Here is an 18,504-nt window from a genome sequence, read left to right as displayed (position 1 = left end):
ACACCTTACTTATAGAAGAAGACTCATAACCATGTTACATTCATTGAGCACTACAAGTAGTAATCAAAACTTTGATGAGTGTAAATCTTTGATCCGTTTTACAAAACTTTCTTCCAATTGCCAACTAATACTTCTTTTGAAAACAAATTACATTCATAGAAAACAAGACATGTAAATTCTCACTAGTGAAATTATTATTTATTTACAAAATCCTTCTACGACACAACAAAACGTCGTTTTCTTCACAAACTTTCTAAATTCCGTGTAAAATGCTCTCGATCTCCTTCACTACAACATTCATGCTTGGTCGACATTGTCTCGTCTCCTTAACGCACCGCTCCGCCAAAACTCCAAGCTCCTTCATCGACTCAATCTTCATCCCCGTCGCTCCTTTCCCGATCACCGGATCAATCACATCCATCAATCTCCCTTCTTTCAAAACTTTCCTAACAAACACAACCAAATTCACATCTTCCTCGTCTCTATTGAAATCAATCGCCTTCTTACAAGTCAGCAACTCGAACAACACAACCCCGAAGCTATAAACGTCGCTCTTATCCGTCAACTGGAAGTTAAGATAGTACTCTGGATCTAAATACCCTAAGGTTCCTTGCGCACAGGTAGTAACGTGACTCACATCACTCAAACCTAATCTTGATAATCCGAAATCAGCAACCTTAACATCAAGATTCTCATCTAGTAATATATTACTCGATTTAACGTCTCTGTGATAAATCGGTGGTGTAGCTGATGAGTGAAGATAAGCAAGTCCTTGAGCCGTTTGGTGAGCGATCATGAGACGTCGCCGCCACGGTAAAGGATCATATACTCCTCCTCCTCCTCCGCCGCCGCAGTAGATGTGTTCATACAAAGTTCCGTTAGGGACAAACTCGTAAACTAGTATCGGCATATCCAATTCAATGCAGCATCCGAGAAGCTTCACTAGATTCTTATGGCTAACTTGGCAAAGGATCTGAACCTCGTTGACGATTTGGTATATGCTCTTCTCGTTCCCTAGCTTGGCTCGTTTCACGGCTACGGTGGTGCCGTCGTCGAGGTTTCCTTTGAAGACTTCGCCGAATCCGCCGAACCCTAGGAGGTTCGATTTGGCGAAATTGTTTGTTGATTTGACGATCTCTTTGCCGGTGAAGATTCGATCGAGTCCGGTACTGTTGGTAGCCAATAAGTGACGGTGTAGTTTCCTTAAGCTCGCCCACGATTGGCTTCCGGCGGTTATCCGATTCTGCTTTGTGATGATCGTCTTCATTACGAATCCGGCGATCAATATTGCTCCCACTCCTCCGGTTAAACCTGTTCAATAACCGAAACTAATCAGTCTAAAATCGAACCGTACCGGCTTGAATCCAAATTGATTTGGATAATAAACCAAAGAACCAAACCGAATCTGATCCGGTTTTACCTCCAATCAAAGGTAAATTGCTCCATCTTTTGCATTTCTTTCCCTTAGAACATCGGTTAACTAAATAAACATATAACAAATTTTGCACTTAGTTAACGGAACAGCTCAAATCTAAAACACAAATCAAAAACCAAATCACAAAACCGGACCGGACCTTCACATACTGCGTTAACCGAGTTCCATCGAAACCCTTTCTTGCAGAAACATCTCGTCTGTCCTAAATTCGTAGAATCGCCTAAACAAACCGAGTTCACCAAATCTTTGCAATCTCCCTGAATCTTACAAACCGGTTCTCTCGGAGTTTCCCATAGTATCTCCACGGCCGGTTCACCCCATTTACTAACCGGCATCAGCAGATCCAGATTCATATAACTCTGATAAGCCGAACACATATCTGTCCTAGCTCTGTAAACTTTATAAGTATTAACCGATGCACCGGTTTTATACCAGCAGCACGATGACACGCCTCGGCACTTGCTTCGTACTTCGAGATTCTGGTTGAGAAACTTGTGGCACAAGCTATTGTCTGAGCAGTTAAACCCTTGAGAGCTGTACGAATCTAGACCATCTTTTGTACAATTCATGATTATGACCGTGTTACTACTACTAACGTTGAAAGGAAGGTTCGGGTCTAGCTGAATACCGTGGTACTTGATATCGACCGATACACATTTGTTTGGTTCGAACCCTGGTGGACGGAGAACGAACCGTTGGCCTGACGGGTCAATTGTTTTGATCGGATTGGTTGATCCGTTGAGCGTATCGAACCATAGAGAACCACGTTCATCACACCGGATCTTGTAATCTGGATCGCCACAATCTAGTCCTGTGCTTAGCGGGTATGGGACTTGAGTGGACCCGCAGTTAGGGCATCGTTTGAAAGCTTTTACAGTAGAAGAAGAGAAGGAAAGAAGTAAAGAAAGAGTGAGCAGGGTGATGAGAGATAGCCATGGAAGCTCCATTTTGTTTGTTTTATTATGGGCAGGTGCTTTCTCAGGGTGTGTGTGATATATTAGCTGCATGTGTACTATGATTTCCGTTTTCATCTTTTATAAAATAGTGTATTGTTTTCCCGATTGCATCAGGGGGTACATTAAAAGCTGTGTTTTGATATCTTGAATTGACCCAAAATTCTGTTTATTTTTACTTCGTTAACAAGGAGAACACATGTCGAAGATGTTTTTTTTAATTGCGTGCCAATAAACCCATTTGTTCTACAAATTTTGGTGGAATATAGTTTCGAAATATAGATGACTTCCAAATACGAGTATTACACATCGGAATTAACCTGACCAGCTCTTGCGACTGTGATGTGAGTAAAAAAAGCTAGTTACATGTAAATTTTAAGAAATGTTTTTCTTCACTTCTTTTTTTTGGTTACTTCGCCCCAAAATTTATATGTTCACTACTACAATAATTGAATGATATAATCCTTGACCAAAATAAAAGTTTTGTGTATCCGAGGAATATATTTCTTTATACTTGTAAGTACAGAGCCAACTGGCCTGTTATAATGTGTTACAGTGCCAATAAACCCAAGCATATAGTTTATTAGTATAACATTTAACGTAAAATATTCATTCTTCTGTTTTTTTTTTGGTGATTATACTACTTTTATATTTGCACTACAAATCTGGTTTCCCGAAACTTCGGACTGATCGTGGGTGAAGAGTCTTTCTGCTAAGGATGCGTTTATTTGTACAAAATAAATTATGAGTAGTCAAAATATATTATTTGTACAGATATGAAGTTAAAATTAAATTTGCTTTGTTTTAAGAAAAAAAAAACAGTAAATGTACGACAGATCTTAGATATCACCTATCCACTCTACGTCAATCCATTCTAAGGTATTGTACCATAGTTGAGTTAACTTTTTAGAAAACGCAACAATCTCTTAAACTAGAAGTTGCTCCGTGCGTAGCACGGATTTGTCTTCGTATTTTTCCGTTAGTTTAATTTTTGTAATTAAATTATCATTTGTTCTATTGGTAATTTCTTTATTTACGGTTAGATTTTTATTTTTTTTTTTCTTTTTGTAATTGAGGTTCTTTTTCTATTGATAAAAATGGTTTATTTTTTTGGGGAGAAGAGTCAAGTATCTTAAGTAGGGTTGGGCATTCGGGTAATCCGTTTAGGTTCGGGTATTATCCATTCGGGTTCGGATAAATGGGTTTAGAAAAATAGAACCCATTGGGTATTTTTAGATATATGGGTTCGGTTCGGTTTGGGTACTACCGGGTTCGGGTTGGTTTGAGTTACAAAATTTAGAACCCGATTAGTACCCGAACTATCGGGTACCCGAAAAAATATAATTAAAATTAATTAAATTTAAATAAATTTAGTTAAATTTTGACTTCTGTGACAAAATATTTTAGATATTTTGATTATTTTTGATATTTAGGTATAAAACTAAATGAAATATTCAAAATTATAATCATAATTTTGGGATAATTGCATTATATTAATGATAAATATTATAAATATGTTTATGCTTTCGGGTTTAATGGGTACCCAAACGGGTACCGGATATTACCCGACCCTAACCCGAACCCACGAATATTAGAAAATAGAACCTAATAGGGTTTTATAGGCAAACCCGTACCCAACCCAAACCCGGTTTTTCGGGTCGGGTTCCGGGTTGAGTATTCGGGTATGGTTTTTATGCCCAGCCCTAATCTTAAGTAACTAAAAACTATATCCTCATGTATGATGAATATCATTAATCATGTTTACTTTATCTAATAACAAAATGTTTACAAGCTTAGACTGATTCTCTTTTATAATTAGGAAGTGTTGTTTTGCGATGTAACCGCTTTGCAATACATTCATGGCGGAACTTGTGATTACAAAATAGATGGTTTAGGTAATGTATTTGTAAAATTATAATGATATTAAACATTAAATTGGTCGATCAATATTTAACCAACTTCAAAAAAATATATATATATTTTAAATAATATTCAAGGTTTATTCATGTGTCTTTACTCTCTAAACACAATGAATTCAAACTTCAATAGTATTTTTTTTATTTAGATTTAGTTAAAATCCAAAAAAAATTATGAGATTCCATAGAGAGTATTTTCCTATAGTTTTCTGTATTTTAACAATATATAAAATGCTATATTATTTCTTTTTCTTTTATTCATTGATTTAACTGTAACCATAAGTAGTAGTCTATTAAAAATGACCATTGTAAAGATATGAAATTGAAGTGATCTCTTTTGGAAGTACAATACTTGTTATACCATAATTATCCCTACCATCACAATCACCTTTTTTGGTCCTGTTAATACAAGACGAAAAATGATATGAATCCTTCATTGCCTATTTAGTAGCTTTAAGCGAAAAATTAAAAAAAAATAAAGATCACATTTTGGTGATTTTATTCACTTTGACATTGTTAAAGGAAAATCCTCATCATCTTTGTCTTGTTGTTAAGTGAAGAAATAAGCGAAAGTTGAAATTCAAGTCCCATATCACAAGGTAACTTAAGTCATGAATTACAAATCACCTGGTAATTAAAACGTTGTTTCTTCAGTGTCTTTCCTTCCACATGTATTAGAGATATGATCATCGATTTTAAACTTTGAGTCTCCCTATCCGTAGTAGTAATCTTTTAAAAAATCCAAGTTAGAATAATATATAAATAAAGGAATTTATAATTAAATTTTAAATTCAAAAAATTCATTTTCTAAAACAAATATACCTTTGTTTGGGATACATCTTACGCTAAGTTGCATTGTTCATTTATCTTAGATGTCATCGTGAAACTCTGGTAAGATCTTGTGAAATTGTAGGACGAAAAGAATTCTTCCCTATCAAGAAAAAATGTGACGGATTCCTTTGACTTTATACATATGTCGTAGTGTACATGCACGTAGGCTTCATGATGTCTTTATGTCGTAATTAACCTTTACGAACTCGTTGAGGTAAAACAGACAAATGTCATTACACCTTAAGAGGAGAAAATAAGAGTAACTAAATTTTTTTACATGCTTGCATAAACTTTATTTCCTTGTCTGAGATCTTGAATCCTCCGTTTTCATTTAAAAAAGAACTGTGCAATGATCAGTTTCATTTACCTGATCTAAAGAAAAAAAGTTTCAGATACATGAGACTTTCCTAGAATCTTGACAATAAATTGAGGACGAAAAAGAATACAATCACATCAAAAACATATTAAGGAACCAGCCAGTCAGCCACTATAGTAGGACAATTTGCCGGTTTTAAAGTAATGGGACATTACAGAATTTTAGATAAGAAAAGTAAGAGATTAGAATTATGACTAAACATTGAAACTGATTTTTTTATATATAAATGTAAACTAAGTTATTGGGATTTAAAGGTGATAATGGGTTAGCCTTACATGGTTTACTGAACCGACGATAAAGAAGAAGTCAATATTAACCATGTTATAATTTTGAAATTGTGAAGAATACATATGGCCCATTAGTAGCATTAATTCAGTTGTACGCCCATATATATTGGTTTTAAGTTTTAACCCACTAAAATATTAACCAATTTATGGAAAGCAGAATGTTGAAAACAAAACATTTACTAAAGAAGGTAATACAGAACAGGTGTCGAGAAAACAAAGTGCCACATGTCAGCTCCAAAGGAAAAGTTAAGTGAAACTTTGTCATATTATATAAGATACTAGCTAGTAGTATTTGTATGTACTATGTAGTAATCCTTAAATAGCTCTAAATAAGGTAGCAAAATAAGAAGAGATGTCTCGTTAAAAAGCAAAATATAATTAAATGATCCTTACTCGCCAAAAAATTAGTAATCTTACTGACTTTTGCTTGTACATCCATGTTAAGCTAGCCAATTAGCATCTATCTTACTGACGTTTGCTAGTGCGTCCATGTTAAGCCTTGTGCCTTCCAACGTATTATACAGCAGTTACAACATTATTATACTGCACTTATAGTGACACTTGTTTCTGTTTCCCTAGTTGTTTCATTGTTTAACTAAAATAAAAAACTTAATGGAAGTACACGACAGTTAATATTTAAAATTTTAGTCACAAGTTAGCTGTGATTCGATGTATATTTATATATTGACCGTGGATCTACGCTTGTCATGGAATATACTAAAGATTTCCCAATCATCCTTTTCAACTCGGCAGTTTATTAAACCTAATTAAACTAGTTTCATTGCGTGGTTGATTGTAAATTTGTAACTAGTAGATGAGTTATCCTCCCAACTCGTCAAAAAACTGTAGTCACGACTAACACTGATTGCACGACTTTTTCTGATTCCTGATACAAGTGAAATAGAAGTGAAGTGCTGTGACTAAGACTGTACAAAGCAGGACACTGACTTATTGTTCTTTACCAATCTAAAAATCCAATCGTTTTTACACCAAATCTAAAGAAACCTAAAGATCCTTTCATACCAATCAGTATTTTATTCTAGTCTTCTGCAATTTCCCCATGTTACACAATACAAAGTCAAAGCCCTCTCCCTAAGGAAAACATGAAGACAGGGAAAGACTGAAGAAGAAAGTATATATAGCAAAAAGCCTGTATGTACAGCTTCTGTCAAACCTATAGGCACCTAAAGTGGCGAAAACACGAAAATGTAATATTGAGGATCTGGTGCCTGGTTGGGAAACCTCAAGTGGGTGAGTCTGCTAGTAGCAATGTATGCCACCATCCACACGCCACTTTCCTCAGTCTGCAGCCCTCCAGCTGGACTTGAGTAGGAATGTTCCGGTCAATCGTGTCCCCTAGACCCAGCTGTTGAGTAACAAGAGGGATGCAAATGAGATACTTTTTGTACAAATACAGTGATACTGAGACATAACCGGTTAGCAAAACAAAACAGAACAACTTCGTACCTGCCCGTATTTGTTCCATCCCCAACATAGCAACCGACCATCCTCTGCAGAAACAAAAATTACAGTGCGAATCAGCAAAATCGAGAATACACTTAGTAGTTAGTTAGCACCTCTATCACAAAGTTGAACTCGAATCCGAAAGGGCAATCTACATGTTTCACGAACATGTTCCATGTTTCAAAACGAGGTTATGACTTTTTCTCTCTTGAAAAACTTAAAGAGAGACCACAAATTAATACTGAAAACAATACAAAAGGAGACCTGAATACAAGTTGCAGCATCTCACAAGCTAGGGCTCTTTAGTATCTTCTCGTTAAAACAACTGAAAACAAATTGCTAGGGCTCAGTTCGGTTCGGAGAGGTCCCTTTCTGCCATTAACATTTAGTAACCATACCTGCCAAAACCACACTATGCCGCGCGCCGCAACTAACTGCTTTTGCATGTTTACCCTCCAAATTCTGGCCATCCAGCAACCTCGGTATCATCTACATCACAAGACAGATGATACAATCTTTCAGTAATACCAAATGTTTCAGTTCATGCACTGCAGAAAACTTCCAGAATTGGTTTACAAACTTTGGATTACAAGAGATGTCACCTCAGCATGATCAGTGCCAGTTCCCAGTTGACCAAATTGGTTTCCACCAAAGGCATACACTTTACCATCACTAGAGATGCAAATAGTGTGCCACAATCCAGCTGCTACGCTTTCCATCGGAACACTCTGCACTGATGAAACAGCCATGGGCCTTAACTGATCATTTGTGTTTCCATGGCCACACTAAATGCAAAAAAATTGTTGGGTTAGCATGAGCACATGGAGAGGCTATACCGAATGCAGTTAAAGTCAAAAGCTTAGTCAACTAGATAACGAGACAAATATTGCTACGCTGTATAACATTCACCTGTCCATAGAGTCCCCATCCAAAAGTTATTAACCCTCCAGTATCTGCAACTAGGAAGGACGAGCAATCAATATCACACTATCACAAAGTTTTCCAACTTTAGAAATACATATACTGCAACGTAACCTCCTATTCTTTCATTGCACACGAGTTTGATCAGTAATGTACAGAGGAAAAACTCAGAAAAGAAAATGGACCTGTAATTGCCGCGCTATGGCGGCCTCCACAAGAAATAGCCTTTATGTGCCGACCAGGTTCTCTTGAAACTTGAGTAGACGTGGTTGTTATTCCTTGATGCAATATGAAAGATCTTTCTTTTCCAGATCCAGGTGATTCAAAGCAAGAAATTAGATGAGGAGACGAGACCATTTTGATCCGGGAACCCAATCCTAATTGCCCTTCGCCTCCATATCCCCAACCCCAAATCTGTCCTATATCTGAAACTTCCGCAAAAACATGATCATCCTCAAATGAATCTTCAACTACAAGGTAGCAGCTTCATCTTGTAAAGAAGTCGTTTATTCAACTTCACCTGACAACGCCAGAGTATGCCGACCACCAGTAGCAACACTGGTGATCCTCACTCCAAGGCCAACACTCACAAGTGAAGGTGTGATAGCAAAGAAGTCCTCTCCAAGTGAAAGGCCTTCGGCTTCATCTTTGGCAGTTGAAACCCGCCTCCGCTTCACCAATTCCTCCCCTCCCTTCCGATTCTCATTCTGCAGTGTCATACCACTTGCTGCATTTGAACCTTGTGATGATGGACTCACTATGACAATTCAAACATACCATATCCATCAACAGTAAATAAATTACAAAACTAAAACCAAAGATATCTGAACCAGTCTCACCTTGCTCACTCGAGCCACTCTGCTGTTTCCTAACAGGATCCTTTGATGGAATGCATTCCTTCCAACCCCAAGTAAATGCTTCACCAGCCTCTGTACACACCACCAACACACAGGTCATGAGTAAAAGACAAGAGTTACAAGTGTCATTACTCCATTTCATGTTGCAGTTGACCAAATACTCTACCTTAATACTTCATACATGGACCAGTGTAAAGCAGTAGAAGCCAAAGCAGTGAAGTAAAGGCTAGTCAAATTACCTGTAACAACCGCACAATGTGCCCATCCTGAAGAAGCCTGAACGACAGGAGCCTCCGTGGGAAGAGGAAACGGCTCTGGAGTTTCCTTAACCAATCGTAAGTCGTAACCAAGAAAAGACAATAATCGAATCAATTTGGTAACAAAAAGGTGATAACTGACAAGAAGAGATAAAGGTTCCATAATCTTGAAAAAAAAGAAGTTTACCCCATGCTTTCCAGAAGCGACATAGCTCTGTCCTTCATCATCAGTAGAACCCCAAGTTATAAGCTTCCCCTTCTCTAATAAAACCCACAAAACATACAAAATCAGTAAAGCAAATTCCAAGTTATGATCTTTTTTTTTTTGTTAGAACATGAGTAAATAAGCTTCGAATAGATCCGATTCAGAAATCAGTAAATCAAAACCTGAAATAGCCATAGCGAATCCACAACCACCGCCACACACATCTTTCCACGAATCTCCACCGTGAACAGCAGCAGGTAAACGCACGGGAACAGGAGAGAGAATAGGGGATTTCTCCGGAGAAGCTCCTGGTAAGTAACCGGACATGTAAACTGCAGTCTCCTTACATTCCCCAATCTGAACATTTCCATTCATTGCACAGATTCTTCCAAATCCACAATCACCACCATAAAACACACACACACACACAACCAAATCCAAAAAAAAAAAACACAAACTTTAGCGAAAAAATCTAGTGATCTAGAAACGCGTTTTACTTTCACGAAAAAATCGCGTTTTGCAAAAGAGGAGTAACAGAGAGAATCTATGAAACGGAGAAACAAGAGAGAGAGAACGAGTTGACTCACTGGAAAACAAAAATAACGAAGGTGGGGAGAATCAATTACGGAGACTTAGGTTGTGCCACCTCGGATGCCACGTCATGTTAATAACACGTGGCATAATCGCGACCGCATTTTTAATACGAAAAATGTCGAGAAGTTTCCTGTAAGCAAAAAAGACCTTCCTCATATTTTTTGAAGCAGCCTTTTCTCCACTAATGGACGCGTGGTTGCAAATTTCATTAGTTTCCTTTTAAACAAAAAAAAAAAAGAAATTGGTTTCAATATATAATTGACTACGACACCTTGGTTTATTTACCTTTAAACTATATAGTTTAGCCACACAAATAGCTCTTTGTGTATGTATATTATTATTAACCAGGTTTGCATAAGAAATATAAAGACATCCCAACTGATCAATTATTATTTTGAAGCTTTCTTTCTTAGTGTCAAGAAGTGTGGACTTTTGAAAACAAACTTTATCTCTTTTTAAAAATAAAATCGTGTGTGCTATATTGATCCTTATTAATATTATTTTTGTAATAGTGCGATCAAATACACCCTAAGGTGTAGATGTTTATTCAAAACCTAAGGAGTAAGGACTATGTCCATGCATATCACAATTAAACATTTGTTTTCTGGTGGACTTTTTTGTTTTTTTTTTAATACCTATTTATTTTGAAATGGAGTGTACATTGTTTCCAAAAGCAATTACGAAAGGTTCCTGCATTTTTTACCTAGAATTTAGCCGCACTTCACATACGACTCACATTTCAAACACAATATATATTACACTTTTTTTTTTGTAAACACAATATATATATATATATATATATATATTACATTCAAGCCTCTCTTTTTTCTTTTTTGGGGTCCCTAACTATTATGTTTTTTTATTAAAAAATTCCTATCAATTTATTAAGTTTTCTCTAATTTGTTTTTTAAAACTTTATTGATTCACAACAGGATCGTTTGAAACAGCTAAACGATGAAATCATCACATAAATATAGCTCTCATAGATGTATACTTATGCTAATTCCAAGAAAACAAAATGTATACTCACGCTATCCCTATTTGAGTTTTTTTTCCTCATATATACATCAAATGTATTTTTGTTCTTTTCGTCGTTTTGGTTTGTGATTTAAAATCATTGTGAGGCGGATCGCGCGCGGATGATGAGATTGGATTGAGAGATTGAGCAAAAAAAAATAGTAGGTTGGTGGGAATTATATAAGTGTTAGGGTTTTTATCTACTAGAAATTAAACCTTTTTTAAAAAAAAAAATCTACATTCCGTTACTAATTATGGTAACCAAACAATATGGCAACTCTAATTTTTATATTTCCTTCGATCGTTTTTCGTCAATAACGTTTCCTTTAATTCTTTCTATATTTTGTTTGTTTGTTAAGTTTCACTAAAAGAGTAGAGCGCATAGTTTTTTGTTTGTTTGTTAAGTTTCATGTTTCATAAGATTCACAATAAAATATGATTGAACCCTAGTTACCAGTTAGGCGTATTTGGCAATTAAACAAAACAATGATGGTCACCAATAAATGATTATAAACTCATCACAATCAGTAACCAATATATATTTACATAATAAATGTTAGTTTTTGTGTAATATTAACAAATCAATATCTAGCTAGTCAAACGAAATTATTCACATAATTACATACTTGGTGATTAAATTATTCAAACATTTACGTACTTGTTGATTTCTTATAAGGATCTAATCCTAGCCGGAGCTCAAGATCTATCACTTCTGCACTTTGAGATAAAGCCGTTTCAAGTATCCTCGTTTTGTTCTTTTCTTCATCTCCTACACAGTTATCGCTTTTATCATCTTCTTCTTTTGTTGTTGGTCGACGGACCGTATCAACGAAGAACGGTAACTCAATAAGCTCTTGCTCTAACTGATTTCTCGAAGTGGTGGCTTCTTCAGTATCTTCTTCTTTTAGGTTCGCTTGTCGAAGTTTTGCCCTGTCTTTTCTGTGGATGTTCATATGCCCTCCTAAAGCTTGTGCGTTGGAGAAACCTCTCTCGCAAAAATCGCATATGTATGGTCTTGCTTGTGATCCGGACCATGAGTATGATCGACGATCCAAGTATTTTCTATTCATTTGTATACAATATCGAGAGAAATATAAACAAGGGAGTGTAATTATAATCTGCGAAGAGATGCAAATTTGATAAAACCATCACAAGATATCATAAGAAAGGTTAAATATACTGATATACAACGTGATAATTAGTCTTTATTAAATTTAAAGTCAAAGCCGACTTTTTCTAGCCGACAAATGTATAAAGATAAGGTCCTCTCCATCGATGTATCTTACAAGTTGCTTATGAGTTGCTTAAATATTGAAACAGATTAAATATATGATAAATAATCTAATTTTGCTTAGGATCGATGGTTAGATAAGATATTTTAGATTCATTTAGAAACTTGGATGTGTCAACTTGTGATTGGCTGACAGAAAAAAAGAAAAAAAGTTTTATTTTATTTATTTTGATATCTCTCTCTCCCCAACCCCATCTCATCTCTCTCTCCTCGTGAAATTATGGAAGCATCGGAGCTATAGGATATCTCCGACGATGCCGATTAACACTAGCAAAAAAAAATGAAAAGTGTTGTTGTTGCCATAGAACCAAAATCAAACTCAATTGTAGAGTCTCTCAGTCGTTAGGGAAAGCAAAGAGAAAAAATGGTCAATTTCTTCAAACCTTTCCTCTCTCCTTTCTCCAATGGTTAGTTTCTGAATTATTTGCAGAAGAACAAGTCTGATTACCACAAGTCTGAAATGCAATCATTTTTAAGAATCCCAAATTTAGCAACTATCAATGGGCTCATGAAATTTTACAATTTCTTAAAAAGTTCTTAATCTAACTTTTTCACAAAATTAATAATAAAGTTTGTTTCAAGCAATTTTGGTTAAATCCTTTGATGGAGATCAGGAGATGCCCTAAGCTATGTGGCTATTGTCTTATGATGATTGGTTCTTATATGTTTTTAATTGATTTTGGCGTTTACATTTTAACTTTTATGGAATACTAATATATATATATATATATATATGACATAGCCGACAGTGTAGATATATACGCAAATTTTCCTTATTAAAAACATTAAAATTTATGAGTTTATTAATCAAAATAACACACTGTAAATATTACTAGAATACATGCAAAATATACGGATGTAAACAGATGAGAATAAACAATGTATCCCGAAAACACATCTAGATACACCCGTATACGAGAGCGGTCGACTGATGACATATACATGTTTTACAATTTTCTTTAATCAATGTCATTAAAAAATACTTATGAAAGTCATTACACAAAAACTATATGTTTATTGATCTTGAGCGTTAGATTTTCTTCCAGTTAGAGATATGTATGTTCTATCTGTACGTCGGCATCATCGATCTCGTATACGCTATATATTTAACTGCTTTTACTAATGTCAAATTTTAATGAATATTTTATTAGAATCTTAATTAGATTATGTTCATACTTTAGTTTCTAGTGTAAGAATTTAAACTAAGAATGTAGTTAACAATTCTTTCTTTATGAATTTAGGCATTAATTTTAAATCTATGTATGAAGACGTAAAGCCGTGTTAGATTTTAGGGTGAGGTACGGTATATGATTTCACAATTTACATATATACATAAGTACACTTCTAAGATATAAACGATACATTAAACTTTCCGAACAACAAACAAACTAAGACTTAAGAAAAAAAAATATTTTCGCGGATGGCAACATGCCAACATCTAATAGTGGCAGGAAGCAAATTACATAGACGTTTAAGTTTAACTGGTCCGTATATAAATGATGACGAGTCTTGCTTAGATAACTTGTTAACGTGAACATTAATATATAACTTGCTAAGTGGTTAACAAGGGAAAAGTATTATAGACAATCGTTGTTTAGTTTCCTTAAGAAAACAATTATAGAACAGTTCCACTTTAGTCTCTTGGACTTATCCAACAAGTAAGCCTATTTTAACCCTGCGGTTAGAATATGTCAAGGGTTATGGCTTCTGATAACAACTCTAATTTAAACATTTCTTTCACTAAATTTTCAATGTTGGAGTTTCACATGGTGTCTTTTTCTTTCCCCTCAAACATACTATTTTCACATTAATACTCAAGACTTTCGAATATGATAGTTAGACCTTAGACATTATGATTATACTATCCAATATACCAAACAAAACGAAGGTTATATATATATATATATTCAGGCTTTTTCCTTCGTCTTTTTGTATATAACGTTGAGATATAAAGATGTTCTGTATGACAAGTACGAGTTTGTCACCGATACTCATTTACGGAAGATATTTAGATATTGATATATATGATCAATACTATAAATACGAACCTTACTTTTTCAGAATATTAATTAGTTTAATGGGAGACATGAAAAATGTTAGTAATGAATTTTTCATCGATACAGTACGGGAAATAAGAAAGCTCATACACGTAGTTTTACGAAACTTTTTGTATTTAGAGAAATTCGTCGGTCGGTTTACTGGTTTAGTATGCAAGTTATTTATTATTGCTCAATTCGAATCCACTTAGGGTTTATATGTATATGATGAGGCTTAGGTTTTTTCACCTAGATTCTGGGCCTAGGCCTGGGCTTAACTCAAACTGTATCATTTTTTTTCTTTTCAACCAAACATTAATAAAATAGGAAGATAAAAGTTTACAAAAATAGATTTTGAAGGTAACGATCTTGAAGACCGAGCAAGACAGTCAGCTCTTGTGTTGAAGTCTCGTAGGATCCTGGCTAAGGTGAAGGAAGGGTATGAAATCCGAAGCGATGAAAAATCCTCCAGCAAATTGGAAAAGGCGGGCCAATCCTCCGGCATCTGCATCATCGCTACTAGCTCTGCACAATCCGTCTCAAAAACTTGACAATCAACTCCAGCCGCCAATAAAGACTCCATTTCCCCTTTTCTTATTCTGAAATTAATGATATATTCATCAACCAAAAGGAAAACAAAAAAGCATTCAGAAATTTCTTGTAGATATATAATATATACTAGATTTTAACCTGCGGTACACCGCGAGACAATATTTTTACAACAAAAAATTGTATTTGTTTGTTAATTTTGTTTCTTTTGTTTAGTGTTTAAGATTATATAATTATATTTTAATTGTTAATTATAAAATTTGATCAGTTGTATACCGCAGACACGCGACAATTATTTAGTTTTATTTATACTAATATTACATTTGTACCATATTGAATTTCTTATGGTTATAAAAATAGAAATTTTTACTGCTTTTTAGATTTAACCTGTGAAAGAATTATTCTTACATTATTATATTTTAATATTTTTAGTGTTTTTAAATTTAATATGTAAGTTTAAAGTTATTTAGATTTAACCCGTGAAAGAATTATATCCATAAAAGTTATTATGCAGTATACCGCATATTAATTTATATTATAAATACTCCAATTTATTAGATTTAACCCGTGAAATAATTATTTTTGCATTTTTTATCAGCATATTAATAACCATTAAAGTTTTAATTGTTCATATGAAACAATATAGTTATTACTGAATATTAGAGTTTTTAAAAGAAGAAAGTATTGTATAGATATTTTTGGCATATGTTATTAAGTGTAATAAATTTCTTAATATATAAATTATTTTAGGAAATTATAAACCAAATTTGTAGAGACATTTTAGGAATCTAATTGATTCTGTTTGTAAGTGCAATTTTTTAAAGATTAACTTTGTAAATAAGTATAACTTAAAGGACACCAAATGTACTTCAATTTATAGAACCATCACGGGATAATTATTTAGTTTTATTTAATATAATGTGAGAAATCTGAGGAATCAACTCTAAGTACCTCAAATCAAGTAATGTAGATGACTAAATCTACATTTTACAATCAAAATATGTAAAGCAAAAATTTCTATAGAAAGTCTATACAAACAAAATCTCTAAAGATAGTTTTAGTGATTTTATGGGATTAAAACTTTAATGGATAGAGCTGTTTTTGGAAAAATCGGAATGTATATATATTGTTAAAATTTTATGGCAATAAGTGTAACAAATGTTGGTCAATCTAAGAAAGTGTAGTATTTGAATTTTTCTGCAATGTTATTTATAAAATTGTTTTAGGGGTTAATGTTGTAAATAAAATTTTAAATAAGCAAAACTTAAAGGGCATAACACAAAATGTACTTCAAAAATGTTAATATATATATATATACATATTCATTTTACTTGTATGTTGTTAAGTTGTTGAACAAAAAAAAGTATGTTGTTAAGTTAGCCAATAATATATGTTACTTAATCAGACTATAAAGCAGTCCTAAATATTTAAGAGTCGGGATGGAATAAAACTGAGGCGCAAGAAAAATCATAAGACGACCATATATTATAGACCCATCGTCATGTAAAAGCTGACTGACACCTAAAAAATCAAAGGTCAAAAACTGAGAAGGTTCCCTAAGAAATACAAAGTGGACAACAGGACAAGTTTTGACCAGTTTGTCCACTTGACACATGAGCACCCGATCATTATCATTCACTCTCCTTTAAAGTCCTTTTTCTCTCCCTCCATCACTTACTTTTTAGTTTTTGGTTCTCACGAATCCAGGATACATCTATTCACGTTTTCCTACACTCAACAAGTTTTCACGTCACCAAAACAGTTACGGATAATTTCGTTTTACTAAAAATTGATACAATATATCTAACAAGTTTTTGGAGTACGTGTGTGTGGTGTATGGATAACTCCACGTTTTTTTCATAAATGTCACATGAAATCATACTATTACAGTCAGGTATTACTCATTTAGTTTGTTTTCGCAACACAACCAAGGAGATATTGTCAAAAGAATCTTCTGTTATTGCATCACATAATTATTATACTTGAAATATAAATGAGTTAAACAAATTGCATACCAGTTTCAAGTTGTAATCTGACAAACCCACAAACCCATTTCATAATATTATCTACTTCATATTTCATTTAAAATAAATAAATATATTCTTAAAAGATTATATGCAGAGGAATATGTTATATGTCGGTCAGCAGTACTGTCTTCTTTCTGATGTTGAAAAAAATAATTAGTTACATAACCACTAATAATTAGATAAAACCATACAATGTAAAATCTCAGCCTCTGCTTTTATTTTCTTGTCGTCAATCTCAGCCTTTCAAGCCACAGCTTGTTTGTATATATATTATAATTTTTGTTCTCCCTGTAATTCTTCTGATTCGTTTGATTGATGGTACACATCTTTTCTTGTATATTTTTTAGTTGTCACACAATATTAGTTTTTTGGAAATGTTGAAAGAATAATAATACTTCCGTCCGTCGCTATCCAAAACGTTTTATTCAACTAGACGAATAATAGTTTTCGTACAAGTATACTATATTGTCGATTTTCACAATTCTGGAATTACCTATGATATACTTCGGGGAAACACGTTTCTAGAACTTCCTTTTCTTATTTACTTTTCACCATTCACAGTATTCATCGATCATTCAAAAAATTTGTATGTGTTTCGAAAAATGATTAATGTATATGATTCCTTTTGCATGAAACTTCATTGTTAAATTTATTGTACTTCTGTTCGGAATGCTTGTTTTCTATCGGTCTTTGGTCTTTCCATAAAAAAAAAGAGTTTGAATACGTAAACTTAACGAACTAGAGTCTTTTTAAAATCCGCCAAAAAATATATCAGTTAATCTAATTACTTAACTATCAGATGAGCAACAAAACCTCGGCGGTGAAAAAAAAGAAAAGTTGTGGCTGTTTTGCTTTTGTAAGAACGAACGCTTTGCCGTTTTAATACTGCGGAAACAGCGTGCATGTCGCCTTGTGGATGCTTCTAGTTGTGAGTTCATGGGCCTGTCAAAGCCCACTATTAAGTTAGTTTTGTTAAGCCCACTCTTAAATATAAATGAGTTAAACTGAGCCCCACTCTCGTGTTCTAAGTGACAAAATGATCATAGAGAGAATTAGGCCACGGGGGTGTGGCTTTTGGCTATCAAACATCACTTCTTGTTTTCAAATTGATATATTATATTTTTTTACACGTACCCTGCATGCATATATATATTACATGCCTGAAGAAATTCAATATAGATAAATAAATTCTATTTTCATTTTTTTTTTAATTATAGTATTTGGGTTACGTGCCGTCTTTAAACAATCATTATGAATTCCTTTCCTTTAACAAATATCTCGTCTCAAATAGAGAAAAAACTGAAAAACTAACACAGGGATCCATAAAAGTCTTCAAGATCCAAACATAAAAGAAGCCCATTAAATATGTTTCAGGCTCTTTTAGGCCCAAATGTTTCTCTCTAGCCTCAGCACCGCCGAGAGAGAGAAGACTGAGCTCATCGATGCGATGAGAAAAACACAATTCATGCGATTCAGAAAAAAAAAAGT

At 34.1% G+C, this 18,504-nt stretch overlaps 3 protein-coding genes across 6 annotated transcripts; all 3 read right to left on the bottom strand.

Moving 5' to 3' along the window:
- Positions 65 to 2,382, bottom strand: LOC104781244 (wall-associated receptor kinase-like 15). Its single transcript, XM_010505860.2, has 3 exons — positions 1,575 to 2,382; positions 1,421 to 1,480; positions 65 to 1,311 (listed from the first exon to the last, which is right to left on the bottom strand). Exons 1-3 carry the CDS (start codon positions 2,380 to 2,382, stop codon positions 254 to 256), a joined length of 1,926 nt encoding a protein of 641 aa, XP_010504162.1. The 3' UTR covers positions 65 to 253.
- Positions 6,726 to 10,077, bottom strand: LOC104781242 (ultraviolet-B receptor UVR8-like). 4 transcript variants are annotated; one of them, XR_002037742.1, is made up of 12 exons: positions 9,685 to 10,077; positions 9,485 to 9,558; positions 9,280 to 9,364; positions 9,023 to 9,112; positions 8,704 to 8,940; positions 8,369 to 8,608; positions 8,172 to 8,215; positions 7,843 to 8,047; positions 7,661 to 7,751; positions 7,527 to 7,587; positions 7,266 to 7,309; positions 7,117 to 7,164 (listed from the first exon to the last, which is right to left on the bottom strand). XR_002037742.1 is itself a non-coding variant. In XM_019244774.1 (11 exons), the coding sequence occupies exons 1-11, from the start codon at positions 9,875 to 9,877 to the stop codon at positions 7,042 to 7,044; spliced, it is 1,404 nt and encodes a 467-aa protein (XP_019100319.1). In that variant the 5' UTR covers positions 9,878 to 10,077; the 3' UTR covers positions 6,726 to 7,041. The 4 variants fall into 4 exon arrangements, 1 of the variants encoding a protein (XP_019100319.1); XR_766883.2 differs by having other exon boundaries at positions 7,865 to 8,047; XR_002037741.1 differs by lacking the exon at positions 7,527 to 7,587 and having other exon boundaries at positions 6,726 to 7,164.
- On the bottom strand, positions 10,096 to 12,243 carry LOC104781243 (transcriptional regulator TAC1-like). The gene is made up of 2 exons (XM_019244773.1): positions 11,772 to 12,243; positions 10,096 to 10,312 (listed from the first exon to the last, which is right to left on the bottom strand). Exons 1-2 carry the CDS (start codon positions 12,181 to 12,183, stop codon positions 10,305 to 10,307), a joined length of 420 nt encoding a protein of 139 aa, XP_019100318.1. The 5' UTR covers positions 12,184 to 12,243; the 3' UTR covers positions 10,096 to 10,304.

The sequence above is a fragment of the Camelina sativa genome, chromosome 4 (genome assembly GCF_000633955.1).
Source record: "Camelina sativa cultivar DH55 chromosome 4, Cs, whole genome shotgun sequence".
NCBI classification, from domain to species: Eukaryota; Viridiplantae; Streptophyta; class Magnoliopsida; order Brassicales; family Brassicaceae; genus Camelina; species Camelina sativa.
Note: the sequence above shows the minus strand (reverse complement) of the source record. Positions and strands in the feature narration are given on the sequence as shown.